We start from the raw sequence: 20,384 nt of genomic DNA, 5'->3' as shown, positions 1-20,384 counted from the left end.
GGCAGCTTAAGATCATAACTGGGAAATTACTGAAGTGCTATAGGTTCACCCTTTGCTGTTACTTAAGTGATTCAGTAATCATTTTCCCACCTCACCATGGGAGCTAGCCTACTTGACTGGAACTGCCTGAAAGTAGATGCATCTGCACTGAGAGCAATAAAAGATGAAAACCCAATGAAAAGAATACTTCTGATACCTTATGAAACACAGGAAAAAGATGAGGTACGCCAACATCTAAAATAAATTCAGTACTTGCAAGAAAACGTTAGTATGCCTGGAGATTTCATTCAAGGCCTAACACTTCTTTCTGGAAATGAGTGACAATGTTTTCACTGACTTTACTGGAACCACTGTGATCAGCAAAGTACTTACATATAATGTGATTCCAAGCTGTTCTCGAGACAAGAAAAGAGAGGCAATTTTTGTCTTGCAGTTAATATTATTCTGTTATTTTACAAGTAGGATTTTTTTTTTTTTTTTTTTTACTTAGGGTGTCACACATTATGTACCTGTAATTCTCGGAGTGTTGCCTCCTGTTTCTGGGCATCACCATCAAGATGTGATAAACAGTCAAGTTTTTCCTGTTCCTTCTCCAGCCATACTTCAAAGGCCTTCAGATTTCTTTGGTACTCTTGATGTAAGTTAAGCAGTCCTTCGGCTTTTGTTACTGCCTCCTGCTTGTTAAAATATTTACATATATGTGTATATAACTTAGTGTATCACCAAACCAAGAAAACATAAAACCCAGACTTCCATCAAGGGGAAAAGTTTCTATCTGATGCTAAGCTTTCCTAGAATTCAAGAGTACTTGGATTCTGAGGATGATTTAATCAATTACAGGGGAAGAGGGGGCAAATGTGGGGATACAGATACTTATCCTAAAAGATTCTTCATGTAAGTTTGCGACTTCTAGGGTTTGAAGTTTTGATCTGGAATCACGTTCAAATAACACCTTAGTGTCTAATAACAAAAGACCTTCTTAATTTTTATACCAATTGAAATTAACTTTACTGAAGTGATTAGTAAGAGTTTAAGCTTAAAAATTGCACAATTTTCTTTGCATGATTTTTTTTTCCAATAGAATAATAATCTTCTATTAAGAGTATCTAATATCTTTAGGTTTGAAGACTCTCCAAGCACTTTGCAGGCAGTTCCTACAGACCACAGTGAGAAACAGACTGCAAGTCTTCTGTGTATGTGGGTGAGCAAGTTACGATAATTTCACAACCCAGCAATAAAATATTGCCATATCTAGGGTGCAGCAGGAAAGGTGTCATGTATTAGCACAAGACTAATCTTTCTAAGCACATGAAAAGTATACTACATGTAATTCACATCCTCTCAGAAATTATGGGAAGAGGGAATCAAGTTCAGATGGAGGCAGGACAGGCTGCATTCCAGGGCAGCAGGCTACATAAGAAGAAAAACACTTTCATAAACAGCAGCCTACTGTCTGCTTCACCTATTTCTAACAGGTCTGGGTAGTGGGAGGAAGGAAGAAAAGAGGAGTGTTATCAATCTTTTACAAGGCCTGTCCCTGCCCAGTAGTGGGAAGAAGGAAAGAGAGACTGGTTCTCTTGCCCTTTGACAGCAGCTGCAGGGAATTACAGGTTTTTGTCTGCTCAGGCTTGGGTCACAAACCCTTGGGGAAGCTTGTCAGGTTTTCCCATGACCAAAGGATTATTAAAGGATTTGATCATTCCTTACTTTCCAGCTATTAGCTTTGAACTTCAAATTTCTTTCTACGAGTTGAGTGTACTCTTGACACTTAACATCATTACCACAGTTGGGAGTGGGGAAGACCAAAGTCATATGGGGTATTAGGTTGGAAGAGAAAGAAGGGATGCTTCTTGTTACGTAAAGAAAGAGGTACAGAGCTTTTGCCTCTGTGAACTACCATCCATTTCTCACTCTTCCCATGCTGTTGCTCAAGCTGAGCCAATACAGGCAGTCTGTATAGCTTTGCACAAGAGAAAAAGGTAAAGATTAGAGGATCCCAATGCTAACAGGAATACTAGGTATTCAGTAGCACTTCCCAGGACTTGCTCATCTTTCTGGCAAACCTGAGTGAGTTTATTCAGAGAAGGTCCAAAGAAAGACAGTGCATTGCATTCTTTGCAGTTGCGGAAGAGAGTACCACAAAACAGTGAATCACTTATGTGTTTGAAAAACTGAATTTTGGCCCTTTCCACAAGACAAAGACATCACTGAGACAACAAAATTCAATTTTACTACACTGCTGTCATGAAGAAAATTTGGTTCTCTGAGCATACATAAAGCATTATTTAATTACCACAGAAGAATGTGGGTTAACAGGAGATAATCAGGTAGCTTTAAATGTATCACCAGGTCTTTTATTATTTCTTCTTTATCTTATATCTTACATTCAAATCCATCTTGATCTTTATCTGTCTATCCCCTAATCTTTTCCAGATCTACAATATTAACACTTATCAGTAAATGTAGTGCTTACCATACTGGGTCTTTTGACATTAGAGTCAGTTTACTTGCTAATACGGTTTGTGTTCAATAGTAAGCTTCTGCAGTTGTCAACCATTTGTGAATTACCTGGTTGACTGGTTGCATTTATTGCAAAACATACATTTATGCAAATCACAGATTCAGAGCTGCTTCCAACTTTTCAGTCACAATGGGTAAAATAATATCTGTGCTGAAGTCAATATGATTTTTGACACGGAATTCCTCAGACTATTCACCTGATGATTTTTTCAGATTCAGATTTTTAGAACCTTTCTGAAAAGATCTGAAGCACAGTAGTACAGGAAGACAGATTGATAAATCACCCTAATAACCTTCTGTTACATTAAGTTACAGCTGTCTCCAAACTTTTAATCCTCATTTAACTGTAAAATAAATGATCAATTAAAAGACTTTATCTTTTTCCTTGTTGCCAACAAAAGAAGAGGGAGCGCTATTAAGAAAAACTGTACCCTTGTTCTGTCTTTGAGGAACTTATACCGCTCCTGAAGGTCCTGGAGTTCAAGCTGAGTGACATAATGCTCAGCCATCCCACTTCCTTTCACTTCAATCGTCTCCAACAGGCTGCTGTGACTCAACACCTCTTCACTGAGTAGCTGCAAAACAGAAAGAGAAGAACACATTTATGAATGGGCAGTATTAAAACAAGACCACAGATTAATCTTGCAGTTATTCAGCCTTTTTTGTTGCTTATAAGGTGATATGGGCTTGTTGCTCGTTTGTTGTATAGCAAACACACCTTTGCTTTACTAAGGGCAGCTGTTTTTTCCCTCAGTTCAGCATATTGCTTTTCAGAAGCATTCATACTTGCTTCTACTTTATCCATCCAGCTGGAAAACTGACGAACATCATCCTGGTAACTCGTCCATTTGGAGAGAGCTCCTTCCAGTTGACTGCAATTTAAAAATACATATTTGTTGTGATAGTGGAGGTTCTCATGCTATTTAAGCAGTGAGATATAGTCATACACAGTTATTCTAGACTCTGTTTATAAGAAAGATACATCACAAGCTAAGCAGTCTGAGATAGAGCTGTTAAAACCCTACAGGTTTTAACTAGGAACACTGTTTGGCTGATAAAGAGAAATTAAGTTTTCCAAACTTGGAATATTAAGGACGTCCGTAAGTTATGTAGCTAGCTGACATGTTCTAGCTTTAGTAAATAAAACACAACTAAAAGCATAAGATCCAGAATCAGAAATATTCTGTCCCGATACATATATTCAAATGTTGCTGCATTCTAATGTTTAATTATCTTTCTTGTTTTAAATTGAAATATTTGCAACTGGTGATGCTCCACCAAAGAAGGCTGCATTTTCTCCCCTGTATTTCTTTATTCTATCACTTTGAGCATCACTGTTGGACACTGTAATTACAATACCTTCTGTGAAACGCTAGCAAGTGGAAAACCAGACAGGATCTTGACAGAGCAACCATTAATGTCCATAACAAGATCTTCTAATTTCTGAGAACAATGCAAGGCATCAAGAGCAACTCGAAGTAAAATTTACAAGATTATGAATATGGAATCCACTTTTAAGAGTATATTGACAATAAGTGTTAACAAAGCTTAGGTCCTTCACAGTTTCCCCCCTTTTTTCTCCTTCAAATGAATATGTCACTTAAGGCCTCTAGACCTGCAATGTTAGGCACATGCAGTCATTTTATATGAATTTGATGCTTGTAATTAACTTTTCAAAAATTTTGACAATGCATTGTTGCTAAGCATCATTCTGCACCTCATACCCCTTTTACCTCTTGCACTGGATACAAGCAGACAGAAGAGAAGCCCAGCTGTCCTTCAGGGTTTGCAACTGCCGTTCAATTGCTGGTACTCCCTCCAGAGAAGTATTTTGCAGAACAGATTCTCCTCTTGTCAGAACCATTTTCATTTGGATTTCTTTTTCTTGTTTCACTGCTAGCAGTCCCTAAAAAGTGAGCGGATATTATTTTACTTTTATCATTATCTGGGCAAGAATATACCAACTGGCTTTACTGGAAGATGAGCTGATCAAATTTAGCAGCTTGTACAAACAGTCAATTGGAAGAGGGACAGTGGGGTTCACAGCTGGGCTTCACAAGGAAAATGTGACTTTCAAAGGGTAAGTTTAGGCCATTAAAAAAAAAATCTTAGTTAACAGGGAAGTTTTCATGGAATCTGTGCAGGTACTTACAGCATATCAGAGAAGGTACTGTTGGGTGGAAAAGCTGACATTCCAAAAGGAATGTCATTTAGATGGAAAACAGGAGGATTCATTCATAGGGAAAACAAGATGTGATGACAAAGCTCTTCTAAAGGGCTGAAATACAGTTCTACAGCTCTAGGATATTTGCAACTCAAAGGTACCAACATATAAACTCAGTAGACTGTCAGCAACGACAGCTTAGAGACTTCAGCTCCTGGAGTTGCACAGTTGCAAACTAACAGCTTCTTAACACTATGCAAAGTCATGAAAAGCCTGAAAGCATGAACCTGAAAGATTCAACAAACAAAAGGCAAAACGTAATTTTAAATCTCTTGCTTTTTGACGTATCCTTATAATTTTGTGGACTTCTCCATATTTTGTCCACGGCTCAAAATCGGAGACATCAATAATACAAAAAGTATTGTTTTCTGAGTACGCTCCTCAACATCTTTCGTGCAGTGGTATCAATAGATGCTATTTTCTTAACTATAGTCACCATTTTTAAAGCAAACAAGTATAGGGAAAGCTGTTCCGAATCATTCATATCACCTGTATGATCCAGGAAGTAATACATTAAACTAACAGGCATGAATATCCTACTTCTTCCATTTAACCTTCACAGCCACACAATACCTTTTGAGTTTTTAAAGCATTTGTATATATGCAGTTTTCCATGTCATAAAGGTCCTTATATCCTTCTTAGAGAAAACTTCTCGTAATGAACTCTTTCCTCTATAAAAAGAGTTATTTTTGAGTAAATTGAAAATCAGTGCCTGAATAACAACAGTCATTACACTAATATGCAATGACTAATGTAAAGTATCCTATATTTGCATTCTTCTTGCAGATCTAAAAAGAGCAGGTTTTGGAATCTGTTATTTCCATACCTCTAGCTTTAACATCCGGCTGTCCAGAACACTCTTGTCTGCAGTGGGATGACAGTAGGAATCCAGCATGTGAACTGCATCAGTCACCCAGTCCTGGAGGTCTTTGACACTGTGCGAGAACTGCTGGTGCTCTGCTACGACCCTATCCATTCTCAAAACTTTCTCCTGCAATTCATACAGCAATTAGCACCAGCAGCTGTTCAAAGGATTGCTTATTCCCCTTACCTACTTCTGGACTTTAGATTGAGTTTCATAAACCATACTCAGAAATTCTCTTCATACATTGATAATTACAAGTACACTTACTTCAGCATGGAATGAATTTTGCATACACACACACGAATGAGTCATCCAAACATAATATACAAATGAAAATTTCAGAAATGCCTTTTTTTGTTTTCTAAATGTAAAGCTTCATCTAATTGTCTCCCCTCATCCAAAGTAGATGAGAGTTTTCTGGTTTTACTTTTTCTTAAACATCTGCTAAATCACACCTGAACTCCATTTCAGTGTTGCAACTGAAGATAACTTGTGAAATCTGTCAATGCACAAGCCTGTGAAGCTATGCCACTGCAGCAATGTTACTTTGCTGATACCTGGAAAAGACAGACCTGTTTTCCTCAATGACTCCCACTGGCATAAACATTCTTCTGAAAAATCACTGGCAGTCACATGACTCAAAAATAAATGCTCAAGGTACATTGCTAAAAGGCCTGAGGTGAACAGGAATCCAGAGCAGAGTGTATTTCACACAGTGACAGAGAACTAAAGTCAAGCCAGTGAAACAGGCTTAGGAAGTTACTGAAAGGGATCCTTCTCAAGCGTCCATGGCTATCCAAAGAATTTCAGGATTTCTTTCATAGGCTGGATCGTATGTATCCTCTGCCTCAAATTCCTTCTTCTCATCCTGACATCTCCTACAAGTTCTGTCCACATAAGCTAATGTTAGTAACTCATGCATCTTTCCCTTTCTCATTTTCCAGTCATGAAAATTTATCATGGCCATGCATACAATCATTTTCAGTAGGTCATACCACTCTAGATATGCTTTATAATTTTTATTTCCACAGAAAAAGTAGAAATTAACAAACCAGCAATTGCTCAAACATAAATACTTTCTGAATTGAATTGTTACCCTATAACACACTTCCTATATCCTAAATTATTCTCATTACTGTAGTAACTATAAGTGTAACTCAATATTAAGCCTCCTTCAAGACAGGAACTTTGTCAAAAATAACAGTCCTAATACGAAGACTTTCAATGCTTGAAATAATCAAAATCAAACCTGATTATTGTATAATCAGGTGCGGTTTACTTTTTAATCAAAACACATTTAAAAAAAAAAATAAAATCACAATTTCATTTTACTGACTGTCCACAGAATTATCTAGGTGCTTACTTCCCACTCTTTAAAGCCAGTGTGAAAGACAAGATAGCTCAGACATACCACAGAGCGGACAAGCAAGACAACTGCAGTGTTTCACATTTCAGTCTTTCTTTTTTTCCCCACATACATCAAATGAACTGCTTAAAAGCGCATACACTGGGTGCATTACCTTTGTCAGATTGCTTAGCGTAAGATATTGAGAAGACAACTGAGACACTCTGCGCATAAAGCTTTTGCTGACAGCTTGCTCCTCCCACAGCTGCTGAGCTTTCTCTTTTAACCTGTTGAGCTGATGCTCATGGCAGCTTACTTCCTCAAGGACGGACTGTAAAGCACAAGCACATTAATAATAAGAGTGGGTGCAAGAAAGCAGGAAACAGAGAAGTGTGAAGGCCCCATGAAAAGTAGAAGTGACATATGGCAAGCTTGCTGAGAAAGGCACATCATACAGCTACAGCAATGAAGCAGCATGTCATAAGAAATGTGGAGATGCAAAACCTGATGGAACAGAATCATCAACAGCAATCCTTGAAACCATTTCTCATCTTATTCAGAGGTCAGGATGCTAGAATGATCAAGCTTTTGTAAGGAATCAGTGAGGCCAGGAGGATAGGACAGGAAAGTCTAGCTGTGTTAAAAAGGCTTGTTAAGAAGTCACCTGCAACTTTTGCTGTTCTCTCCTCTTGGAAGGAAGATCATGGAGCCGACTGTTACTTCCTTGTACCATCTTCTCAGTTGTGGTCAGCCACTCCTGCAGAGGCTCAGCAGTTGCTTCAAAGTCCTTCATCTGGATCTTTAAGTTCTGGGAGGACATACACAATTCTATGAACAGTCCCACTGCACTGAGCATAACTATAATGCAGAAGACACAGATCAAGTACACAAAAAAGATGTACAATTGCAGTCAAATTTTACACAGCTCTTCAAATAAATTACACCACCTCTGCTCCTTCCCATCCCGTAAACAGACACTGAAAGAAAAGTCTGAGAGAGCACCTCTTTAAGAGGCAAAATAAAGGCAACAACGTAGGATATGTCTACACAGTTGAGCGGAGGCTGAAGCAAATTTCCTCTGATCTGGAAGCTTTAGAGATCTTATGAGCTTTGACTCAATGTAAGTGCCACACAGCTAAGGTAGTCTGAAGAAAGGCTAATTTGGAATAAGAGTTACCTAACATCTGGCTGCAGTCATTCACACTGACCCCTTGTCCTGGTTTCGGGTGGGATAGAGTTAATTTTCTTCCTAGTAGCTGGTACAGTGCTGTGTTTTGGATTTAATTGAGAATAATGTTGATAACATACTGATGTTTTAGTTGTTGCTAAGTAGTGTTTATCATAAGTCAAGGCTTTTTCAGTCTCCCATGCTCTGCCAGCAAGGAGGGGCACAAGAAGCTGGGAGGGAGCATGGCCAGGACAGCTGACCCGAACTAGCCAAAGGGATATTCCATACCATAGGACATCATGCTCAGTATAGAAACTCGGGGGAGTTGGCCAGGAGGTGCTGATCGTTGCTTAGGCACTGGCTGGGTATCTGTCAGTGGGTGGTGAGCAATTGCATTGTGCCTCACTTGTTTTTCTTGGGGTTTATTCCTCTCTTTTTTTTTTTTTTTTGTTATCTTCCTTTTCATTACTATTATTGTTATTGTTTTTATAATATTTTATTTTATTTCAATTGTTAAACTGTTCTTATCTCAACCCACGAGTTTTACATTTTTTTGATTCTCCTCCCCATCCAACTTGGGGAGGGAGGGGGAAGGAGTGAGCGGCTGCATGGTATAGTTGCAGACACTCCTCCTTAAATGGTCTGCCACTATTCCTAGGTGATGTATGACTAAGTTCAACCCAATCCTGGGGATCATTTCTGATTATATTCTTTTTTAACGTAAAATTTTGGTTATAAAAACATGTGCATATAGGCATATGTAGGCATTCCTTCAGTGCCTGCATATTTTTCTTGTAGGCTTATTCTGCATGATTAAAAAAAAGAGCATCTGAAATAATTCACATGGAAGAGAAACCTGAACAGCATAGTTCCTGTGCCCTAGTTATTTTTATTCAACCCCCCCGCAACTGATTTAGTTTTCTTTTTAGCTATAGCCTTACCACTTAAATTAAACATCAGAATGAAAAACAAAGCCTATGAGACTGAAAAATGCTTGGCTCAAAAAGATCAATCTCTAAGATCATCCTCTTTCCATGGCAACCCTGACACGAAGAAAGGTAAGTCCTTGCTACCTGAGAATTTTCTTTGAAAGGCTTTCCTACGCAATGTATTAAATGTATTTAAACTTCTCCTCAGCTGGCTAGGCAGCATTGGTTTGAAACAGGAATGCCTAAGGAACTTTAATTCTCCTATGCTATGCAGGGAATTCCAGCTAAGACCTTTTGACCTTAAAACCTATGACCTTAAAAGAGATCATGTTTTTAAGATATTCCCCTTTGGTGCTGGTTGAATTGTGAGTTCTGAACAGAGAAAGACACTGGAGTTTACTTCAAAAGTTGCTCAAATAAATCATTACATTCCGCCAGTTTGCAATGAGAGAGACATCTACCCACTGTACTGGGACTATTCAATCAGCAACAGTGTCAGAAATCTATGCTAAAAAGAGTCCTTAAAAAAGAAAATGTGTTTTAATAATCCAGTACATTTGATGAGACTCATGTTAATGAATTTGACCAACTGCTTTCTTTGCTACCTTCAGCTACTCTGAACAACACCCTTCTGCATGAAACACGCCACTTAAATCAAAGTGGAATCAGGTAGTAAGGATATAAGTAAACAAAAGTAAAATGTAAGTGGAAGACTGAGACTTCTTCAAAACAGCTATTTATTAGTTCTGTCATACCATAAACACTTACAGCTATATACAAAATCTAAACTGTGCTGTTTGAAATAAAAAGCAAAGAGGAAATTTAGATCCAGTCTTTTCCCACTGTGACTGGTTCAATACCTCCAATGCAGATTCCTTCTGGTGGAGGGTGGTGATAAAATTTTTCCAATCTTCTTTAGCCGTAGCAGATTTGTCCCGGATAACTTTAGCCTTTTCCTTTGGTAAAATAGAGCACAGCAGTTCTCCTTTGGATGCAACCAGGTTTAGTTTTTGTTGTCCATTCTCACTTTCCGACAAGAATTCCTAAAAATAGTAATAAAAGAAGCTAATTGGTGAACTTTGGGTCCCAGCAAAGGTCAATGGCAAGCTCCCAGAAAATTTAACAGGGATAAGAGTTTATTGTTTCTGCTCAGTAACATGCTAATACATTTTCCATTTTGATATTGTTCATATTTATGGGATTTAGGGACAACAGAAGTGCCACACATCTAAATAATATATATATTAAGACTTTAGGATTACCTGTATGTTCTGCATTTCCTGAAACAATTACTGCTCATTTAGTTGGGTATTACACTTCTTTAAATCTCCACGGTACAGAAAGTGGTAACAGTTTTATTTCAGGGAACCACTCTGAGCTGGGGCCCACTCTGAGGCACACAAAGGATTTGCAGCCTTGCCCGTGGGTGACAGCCACGCCGGAATTCCAATGGGCGCACAGGGGTGTGGGCTGACACTTAGACCTGAGCAACATCTAAGCCGTGTGATTTATCCCTCTGCATCCTTAATTTACCTTCCCTGTCTGAAAGTATTTTTCTTCACAGAAATCTTGCACAATGCTGGTGTGCAAGAAGCATATGGAAAAACACATGTGCAGGAATTATATAGAAATGTAAGGAAACAGCCAGATTTTTAAATTCAGTGTATTAGGATAACATTCTTATAACTTGTAATTATTAAAAGATCTTGTGAATATTTAGAACTCAAAGGAATTTAGCGGTCTTAAATACCAATATTTTAAACTGTTACTATCATGATTATGTGATACACAAATAGTTTTATATCCATAACCATAAGGTTAGATGCATGTTCAGAAGTAACAGGCTTGATGATACAAAAATTACTAAGTCAGGTTCTGATTCTGTGTTACACCAGAGGTCTCAGGAGAGAATGCAAAGCGTCTGTTAGCTTTGAGATACGTGGTTCAAGTTCCAGCTGTATCAAAATCAGAGATATAATTGCCTTGTGACTTAATGATGTCAAATGTGCTAACAGACAGAACGTTAACTTTTAACAAAAATAAAATTTTAAGTTTATACAGGTTACCAAGGCATCTCTAGAAGTCCTAAGCAGTTACTCCGTGTCAAAAAAAAATTTATTTCATCTAAGGCAGTTTTCAGGGACAAGGAGAACAAAGTAAGGTCTTATGCTATGGAGGGGCTGTGGTGATAAAGACAAAAATTCTTACCACTGTTGAAAAAACCGAACAAACCCTTGCGAAAACTCTTATATTTAATGTCAAAAACTACTAGGATTTTTCCCCTGATAGTTCCTCTAAACATATTCTCATTTTGGGGTAGTCAAAGATTTGATATATTAATACAGTATTGTTTACACTTTTAAGTAAAACATTTAAACAAGGGAAAGTGAAATTGCCAAAATAAGGAGGAGGTGATTTGGGTTTTGGTATTTTCTGAGAAACCGATATGAATTTCTTCTGTTATACTATCTAACTGAAGTTTTAACGGTCTCATTATGTAATTCTCATTTTGCTATTTTCAGCTAAAATTAAAGATATATTCTATTCATTAAAGTATTTCTTTCACTTGCTTTAATAAAACACACGTTTAATCGGCATTAATTTCCACAGAGTTGTTGGGGCTTGTTTTAGCTTGATGTGAAAAATACACTTTTTAAATGCCTGCTCACACTGCATACATTTTAAGTCTGTTCTTGCACTATAAGGGCTCTATTTTCATATATAAGGAAGAATATTTACATAACTTTGAAATAATTCCAGGTACTAAGTCCTGATTCTGATATCGTTCTGATTTTACGGTACTATCCTACTTTAAAAACATGTATTTTTCCTATCGAAAAAAAGAAATAAACAAGGAAATCTACTGTGGAAGAGACAATCTGCAGCCCAAAAATTAACTACACAAACTAGATTTAAAAAAAAAAAAAAAAAAGGTGTTTATTTCCTTGCAATTAGTCACCTTTAGTGTTGACAATAACAACATTAACAAAAATTAGTAATTAACCAAACAATTCAATCTGAGCTTTATATGAAACTGACTGGGTCTCCCTTAGACTAATATTTTAGTGCTCTAGAGTTACCTGTATTTTCTGCAGGCTTGCCGAAGCTTCACTGATATTTTGAGGCACATCAAAGCATTTGGCTGTGGTGACTCTTGCATTGACCAGCCACTGCTGGAAGTCCCTGAAAGCCGTCCGAAATCTTTGCTGCAAGATCTGCTCTTTGCTCTGACATCCTTTTGAAGCTTGCAGGCAGAGGCTGGGTTTATCACGTCAGGGAAGCAGAAGAGAGCAAGGGAGGGAGGAAAGGCAAGACTCTGTTAGGTGACAATGCTATTACTTAGTTCTCTGAAATACAATGGTAAGGTTAGGTTAACCTGGATTCCTCCTACCAAATTTAAGCACTTCACTGAGGCACCAGGAAATCCATTAGAAGCTTTCAGTTCCTTAAAAGCGAAGCATGTAAATTGGGACAGAACTGTCACAGATACGACAGGTGTAAGTGTTTCCAGAGGGTGACTCGGCACACCTAGGCACAGTTTCTGCAAGCCCCTCTCTCTCTCTGGGCATGGAACTACAGCAATTACAATTCTAACTTCTGTGCCTCAGTTAAGTTCGTAATGTTAGAAGGGATCAATCTGGGTCATCACACCCTTCTTCTGCAGCTAGAGAAGCCAAAAGCTATAACCCCCTGCAAGAAACAACAGACTCTTGCGTCTGAAATGCTGGTGTCACACTCCCTTTCAGATGCGTTTAGTGGCGGAGCCTGGCTTTTATAAAAAAAAAACCCCAAACTGCTACTGTTTTACAACCTCTATTGACACGAAAATCAAAATAATGATTCTAATCATTGTATAGCTCTGTTTCTACTTCTAAAATTCTAATTAATCATTCCCTAAAAGACAGCTCATGCCCCCACACACACATTGGATTGATTAACTATAAATAAGATGAACGTGTACCTGTTATACTCCTTAATCAACCCCGAAACCTTTGAAGAATGAGTACTCAAATCTCTGGAAAATCTACAAAGATCATTTAACTGAGTTTTGATCTCATCTGTCATATGTTCAGACTTTACCAGAGCATCCAATGTTTCCTGTTAAAACAAAACAAATGAACAATATTGGTGAATAAATTAAAAAATAAATAAATAAATCTTTTGAATCAAAATTTATCAGAATTTAAATTCAACTTCATTTATGATCTATGCACATTCACTTTCAAGAGTATTTTAGCAGTCAAACCCACAGAAGCTTATTTGAAATTATGAGCTTCTAGAGACCAAATTTCTGGAAGCCTCAACTTTCTTAGCTCAAAATGTTCTCAAAGAACAGTTTAAGATATAAATTTCATTTTAATAAATGAGCTATGGTATTGTCAGTTAGCTGTATACACATAAAAGTACACACAATTAGGGAACAGCAAATAATATATGTTTGTCTAAATGTAATTAGCCCATTGGCTTGAGCTTAGCATGTTCAGTAAAAACTGTTTTGAGCTGTATCCAAAAAATTAATTTACGCACAAGGCTTTTAACAGCTTCAACTCTTTCATAGAGGGCTTCATGATGTAAAAGTACAGCTGCTCACAATTCTGTGAGAGTAAATGGGTTACTGCCTGTCATTGCTGCACTGGAAAGACTCTTGCTTTGGAGACAGCTAAGCCAACAAAAAAAAAATGCTTTTGTTGGCTTATCTTACATCACTGGGAGAGGTGTGATAACCACTCCAACAAAAACAGTCCTTGTTGACGTCCACAGCACCTCCACTGCAGAATCCCGCCAGCTACTCCAGCATAATGAGCAGTGCAGACTTGGCTCCTCACCTCACTAGAAACTAAATTCTTCAGCCATTCCTCTTAAACTACCAGGGAGAAAAGACAATCTTCTAGCTAGTTACATTTACGATGGCAGAGGTTCTGCAGTGCAGGCAGGCCAGAGTGTTTGGCATGCATAGATTAGTTTGGTTAAATCTAAGTGCCAGTCTGGAAGAAATGTATGATATAAACTTAAGAAACAGGTCATATGAAAGTGAAGACAGATTTGAACAGGAGTATGGAAGTGGGACAAGGAAGTCCTCGAATCATGTTTCTGAAGATATAAAAAAATGATGATTGAAAATATACATAGTAAACAGTTTCTAATAATCTATCAGCACAAAACTGAATGTTCAGGAAAGGTACAAATGGTGTACATGAAAATATATGCAGAAGGTTTTCAAAATCTCACAATCTACGTTACAGAGATAAAAATGCTCACTGAGTAGACGTTTCACTGTAAAGTATTAACTAATTCTGCAATAAACAGATGTCCCTTTATGTAAGTCAAAAATAAAAAGAAACATTAGCAAGGGTCTAGCAAGCCAATTAAATCAACAGACTTGGTAAGGACAGCAAATGGCCAAAAGCCAGGGATTCAGCTCCTGTGTCTGCTGCCCACAAGGAACTTTGTGCTTGCTTCACATCCCTTTTCCTGAAAAAGTCTGCAGAACTGTGAAATTAATTTTTTAAGACCTATGTCATGCATCTCTGAGCAAGTAAAAAAAAAAAAAAAAAAAGTGAGAGAGATTGCTGCTTTGTAGTACCTGAACTGCTAGGAAGAAAAAAAACACAACAATCCATTTTGAGAAGAATAAAACTACAAACATGCATCGGCTGTGAATAACAGTGGTTTAGGTCATAATCACAGCTTGATTATATTAACATTACTGAAATCTGTCAGCATTTATAGATCACAGAGAAGCTCTGTAAAATTAAGTCTAGAGACATTTCAGATGTGTTATGTGTACAAACTTTCATGTGTTCTTGCGAGTATGAAAAAATATTTTGCTACAGCAGATTTTCAGGACTCCTCTCATTTACATTATTATTCATGCTTGTATGGACTTTTTCTGCTTTAGGTTACTCATACACCAGAAATCTGTAATTAAAAGATACTTGAAATAGTCACATTGCTAGTTTGTTTCGATGCCACATAAAGTAGCTTTTGAATTAAGTAATTATATAATAACAATGTTGCTTAGAAAAAAATATAAACTGACTACTTTTTCTTTATCTTACTTTATGTTAAACTACACACAGGCCTTTTTTTGAAAGCATTAGGAATAACACCACAATGGCCATTACTTAAACACGGGATGTCACAAATTGTGCAGGGCAGGAATCACCATAATGAAATACTAACAGCTTTTTGGGGGGTAAAGAAAACATGTCCTAAGAGTAGCACAGGGTTAGAATTGCCTGTTTTCAATGACGTTTTTTCAGTTGCAAATAACCTACCTCAATAACTACTAAAAGATCATTCTGATGACATAGAGCCTTAGGCATAACCTATTAACGAACAGGAACATTAACTTGCAAAACAAGGTACATTTAACTATGGCATTTTTCCATACAGAAACGCTGATAGAACTGTGGCAGCCACTTGGATTTAATTTTGAATCTGACAGTTACCAAAATAATTTGCTGAATTCCAAGTGCAGGATCTGTTGCTCTTAAGTTGCACATAGCTAAAGGAACAGAGCTTGAGTATAACAGAATAACAGACTGAGCTTGCTAATTCTGAGAATTAGGAAATACGTTTTTAATTTGTGGCCTTGGCTTACATGGCTACAGAATCACTGTGAGACAATGGAAATGGAAAGCTGCAGTGCTATTTTTTGTTTACAATAAGACCTATCCCTGGGGTCCAGAAATGGAAGGATTACTGTCACATTTCCTCTAACTATAAATAAAATTACATAGTAGGGTTGTGCATAGTAAGTCTTGAGATTCCTCTGCATTTTCCTCATTAGCCAATGTTTACAACTGCCTAATCTGAATAAAGTTTGTTGCATAGAGCTACAGTACATACACGGTATATACACTATTATTAAAAGCAATATCCTTTGAATTTAGTACTTCTCCATTTGTAAATTAAAGATGTCTGGTAATTGTTGCTGTATGTTGATGACAATGCCATGACTTCTTTTCCTTTTTAAAAACATAGAAACATGGAAAACTTTGCGTATTTGTACCATTATTTGCTCCAATGTATTGTCAACTTTGCTACTCCTACAGATACGTACTGGCACTCAAGTAAGCAGGTTCCATCAGTCTGTGTCAGGCAATTTTGTGAAAGGGGAAGCCACAGAAATAACTTGGCACAGACAATGGAGGAAGAGATTTATAACCTCAGTTCAAAGAGAAGTTGTTCTGTTTTTTTTTTTTAATATTTCTTCAGTCAAGGAGTCAGAAAGCAAACATCACATGCCTCTCTTCCTTTACTGAAAGTGATTTATTGCAACACTACCCTGAAAGGGACACACTCTGTATCTTTTCTTGACATCTGTGACTCTCAGTAGCTGAGATACATACAAACATGTATCTTGACTGATGTGAATGCATGTATGTATATTTATATATAATGTGTGTGCGTGATACATGAATGTGGATTTTTTTGCCAGAAGACAATCAGGAACAGAAACAACCTCTCTATTTCTCTAAATTCCATTGCATTCCATAGCAAAGCAATTAGCACAATACTGGTTCCGGTATAACGTCTCTGAATATTGGACAAGATCTCAACGTGCGTAATGTGAAGGACGTTTCCAGAAATGGAATGTCTAAGCTGAATACGCTCCTGACAAATTGTAAGTAAGAAATGGCTCCAGCTGCGACTTGGCTTTTAGGAAATGCTTCACGTTTCCCTGACCAAGCGCTACTCCAGCCTGAAACGCTGAGCAACTTGGAAGAGAAGGTCAGAGCTGGTGTGCTAGCTCCTTCGCTTCCCCGGAGGCAAGCCCGGATTTTAACATCCCGGACCCAGGCAGCATTCGCTAAGCCTTGCGCCTCGGAGGGGAGAAACGTGTTCCGTAAAGGCCGCTCGCGGCGGTTACAGTTACAAAAGCAAGCCTGGAAAGCTGGGTTTCCCCAGAAATATTTTCACAAACGCATCGTATGGTTTTCTACTTGACAGTCCCTCCCGGCGGCCGCCTTCTGCCGCCGGTAACCGCACGTTCGCACCCGAGAAGCCGCTAGGAAAAGAGCCGTGACCTTACTTTCTCCCTGCGCCAGCTCTCCACCACCTCGCCGTCGGTGTGCCGGCCGTCGAGGGGGGCCAGGCTCCGCGACCAGCCGGCCAGCAGCCCGCCGAACCGCCGCGCCGCCTCCTCCAGCTGCTCCGCCCGCCCCGCGAACTCCCGCTCCGACAGGGCCATCCGGCTCAGCGCGTCCCGCAGGCTGCTTTGGCTCCGGAAGGCGTTCTCTTCCCACTCCTTCCAGTCCGACCGCAGGGCCTGCATCTCGGCCGCCAGCAGCTGGCACCCGCCGGCCGTCGTGCTGCGCTTGGCGGCGGGAGCCAGCGTCTCCACTCGGCCCAGGCGGGCCGCGCCGGTCTGGCGGGACTCCACCAGCTCCTGCAGGGCGACACGGCCGGGGTCACCCGCCGCGCTGCCGCCGCCGGCGGGGGGAAGGGGCGGGGGGACGGGACGGGGACCGGCGGCGGCGGCGCTTGGGGGGCAGCCAGGCTGCGAGCAGCGCGCTGCCGGAGGGCGGGCGGCAAGCGAAGTCGGGTCGAGAGGGGCTTTGCTTGGAACCGGCAGCCGTCCGGGCGCTTTCATACGCTCAGGGAGAAAGCGCTCCTTTTGGAAACTGAGAGCAGCGACCAGGTGGAGGTGCGGAAAATAGGAACTTGGTCGCGATCTTTGAGGTGGGGAACACTGGTGGCGTGCGTAGCTGCTCACGGCAGTTCTAAAAACACCACTGCGCTGCTCAGGAACAGCCTTTTACAGCCTACCCGGGATCTGTGATGTGCCATAATTGGTTGCACATGTCTTCTTTCTTTTTTTTTTTTTTTAGAAGTGAATTCTTTCTACAGTGTCCTATTTCAATCTCAAACAGGCTATAAGGGAATTTGGGGAGTTTTCAGCTTAAGAAGCTGGAGAATATAAATACCACCCCAGACACTGCATGCCAGAGTAATGCTATTTGTTCTCTTGTTAGTCTTATGAGCTAAAACCTGCTACCTCCTCCCTTCCCCGTTTTAGACATGGGGAGTTTGAGCACAAAGGAGACTAAAAACGACCCAAGAGGGTACAACAAATCTGTACTTTGATCTCGGGTACCCTGAATCCTCACCTAGTAGTCTGTTCACTGGCCCACTCTCTCATGTTTAGGAGCAGAGTAAAATGCTGCTAACATGAGTATCTGAACGTAAACATCAGGCACGAGCAAAACATGCAGTCAGCCTGCTTTAATGTTGCATTCAGGAACACAAAACTTGCTCAGACACTCGAATGCCTAGGAATGGATGTCAGGGTAAGGAGAGCATACACTGGGAGGCAACCCATGCATTTCTACAGTGTTTGGGGAGAACAATCCTTGCATTGCTTTATGCATCTCCATTTCAGGCAAATCAGGAAAGGTTGTTTCTGACTTTGATTCAGACAACTCTGCTCACGGAGAAAGCATGTGCAGGAATGAGGACAGAGCACTATTCGTTAGTCAGCTAAGCCACATCCTTCTGCGATGCCGCTGGGGTTCTGCTCTTATAAATTGTTTCCATGTGTGCTGTGGCTAACTCAGATCTGATTGTACTTTTACTCCATCAGTTTAACATGGGAAGGGAGGCAAAAATGAAACGTAGCTTAGAAAGCTTGCTTTCAGCTCACTGAAACGTAATCACCATTTCAAATACACAAGGAGCAAGATCCCACAACTTTTTGGCTCTGGCCTATTTTAGAGCATAGGGAGTGAATTGCAGATGAAATCAGGAAAGCTAACTTATCTTACATTGATTTTGGCCAGCTTTTTCTGTATGGTTGATGTATCTCCAGATGAATCTGACCAGCGGTGCAGCTCTTCCTTTGCAGAATGGAGCCAGTCTGTGAATTCATGCACAGCATCAAGGTATAGCAAATGATCCTTCACAATATCTTCCACTTTCCTCATTTTCTCCTATCATTCAGGTGAAAAAAAAAAAAAAAAGACCATTAAAGTGCTTACATACTGTCCTGGCTTTAAGCATGCAGTGGTATAGAGTGCTGGTCTGACTCTATAGCGTCCGTTTGAATGCTGAATAGAGCACAGCTTATAGCAGCAGAACACAGGGCTACGCTGCACAAGGTTTGGGTTAGGTTGGTCTGGACAGGCATGTTCTGCTGGAGCAAAAGATGAAGAAGCCTTCTGAAAATGTATGCTAAAATGTACTTTAACACATCCTTTAACACAAAATGAATTGTTTAACAGATGTCAAAGCTGCAGCTGCACAACTCTGGCACGCTTTTCCCAATACACCCTGGAGAGCGTCTTAGAGATCACCCATGAGTCCTCCCAGGGAGCAGCATGCTGCTGGAAACACAGCTCTTACTTAGAAGCACCAAGTCTCTATAAATGCTAAGCAGCGCCACAGAGATGTCCCATAGGAAGAGCACAAAGGAGGACTTCTGCTGTTCAACAGTGCAAAAGGTTCTTACGGTGCTGAGTCCTATTTTAACTATGACATCAGAAGTGGTGGCCGTCCCCAGCTACCTGCCTTGCAGCCCTGGAGGATGCTTTCCCCAACACAAACAACAGCTTCGTGGCTCCATCTTAGCTTTTTAATGTAAGCTTCAAGTAGGGGCAGTTTACCTTACTACAAACAGGTGAAATAGTGTACTGGTCTAGATTTGCCTTTGGTTTGATTGAGTAGATTTGTTCTTATATTCTTGTGAGCTAACACTCAGGAATGTTTATCAAAACTAACCAAAAGTGAACTGAGCTAATCAAATTACTTTTAACTCCTGTGTGGATACCCTAGATCCAAGCGTCCTTAAATCAGTTTCAAACTAAACCACTTACTTATGAACTGAACTCCAGTTATTTTTAATTTTGAATAACTCAACATTCAACTAATGCTTTTAAAGATTAAGTTAGATTAATAAACCCTACTGTTCCCTGTGAAAATAATCATTGTCATTTCTCAGAATCTGTTGACCAACTAGACAATGGATGGTTACCAGCTAAACAAAGACAACATAAAGTAAATCCTCAAACTTTTCACATCTTAATGCATTTTATGCAAAAACAGAGTAAGAAAATGTCTACGTGTGCCTCACTCTAAACAAAACAGATAGCTCCCTAGGGAAGGAAAAGACCCCCCAAGAAAGGCAACCATGCACCTCTGTTTACTTTGCTCACACCAAAATATAGCACCAATAGAGGGGGAGAGTGGAGGCAAAGTGCAGCTCTAGTTGGTCTCTTCTGGTAGCAATGACTTCCACCAGTTCCTGTCAGTGCTGGTCTCTCCCAAGGGAAAGACTGCAAAACTGACTGTCTTGCTTAAGAAATTAAATGTATTGATGTGTATTGATTTT

At 39.6% G+C, this 20,384-nt stretch overlaps 1 protein-coding gene across 1 annotated transcript in view; it reads right to left on the bottom strand.

Moving 5' to 3' along the window:
• The window catches only part of SYNE1 (spectrin repeat containing nuclear envelope protein 1), a 319,748-nt gene that overhangs the window by 142,576 nt on the left and 156,788 nt on the right, over window positions 1–20,384 (bottom strand). The window contains exons 53-64 of the mRNA XM_075035971.1: window positions 18,823–18,987; window positions 17,091–17,447; window positions 13,014–13,150; window positions 12,133–12,310; window positions 9,913–10,095; window positions 7,620–7,763; window positions 7,131–7,286; window positions 5,572–5,736; window positions 4,254–4,426; window positions 3,239–3,392; window positions 2,952–3,095; window positions 510–674 (exon numbers count right to left, since the gene is read on the bottom strand). Coding sequence (XP_074892072.1) covers window positions 510–674; window positions 2,952–3,095; window positions 3,239–3,392; window positions 4,254–4,426; window positions 5,572–5,736; window positions 7,131–7,286; window positions 7,620–7,763; window positions 9,913–10,095; window positions 12,133–12,310; window positions 13,014–13,150; window positions 17,091–17,447; window positions 18,823–18,987 — 2,121 coding nt within the window. The remainder of the gene's footprint in view (window positions 1–509; window positions 675–2,951; window positions 3,096–3,238; window positions 3,393–4,253; window positions 4,427–5,571; window positions 5,737–7,130; window positions 7,287–7,619; window positions 7,764–9,912; window positions 10,096–12,132; window positions 12,311–13,013; window positions 13,151–17,090; window positions 17,448–18,822; window positions 18,988–20,384) is intronic.

This window comes from Buteo buteo, chromosome 9 (assembly GCF_964188355.1).
Source record: "Buteo buteo chromosome 9, bButBut1.hap1.1, whole genome shotgun sequence".
NCBI classification, from domain to species: Eukaryota; Metazoa; Chordata; class Aves; order Accipitriformes; family Accipitridae; genus Buteo; species Buteo buteo.
Note: the sequence above shows the minus strand (reverse complement) of the source record. Positions and strands in the feature narration are given on the sequence as shown.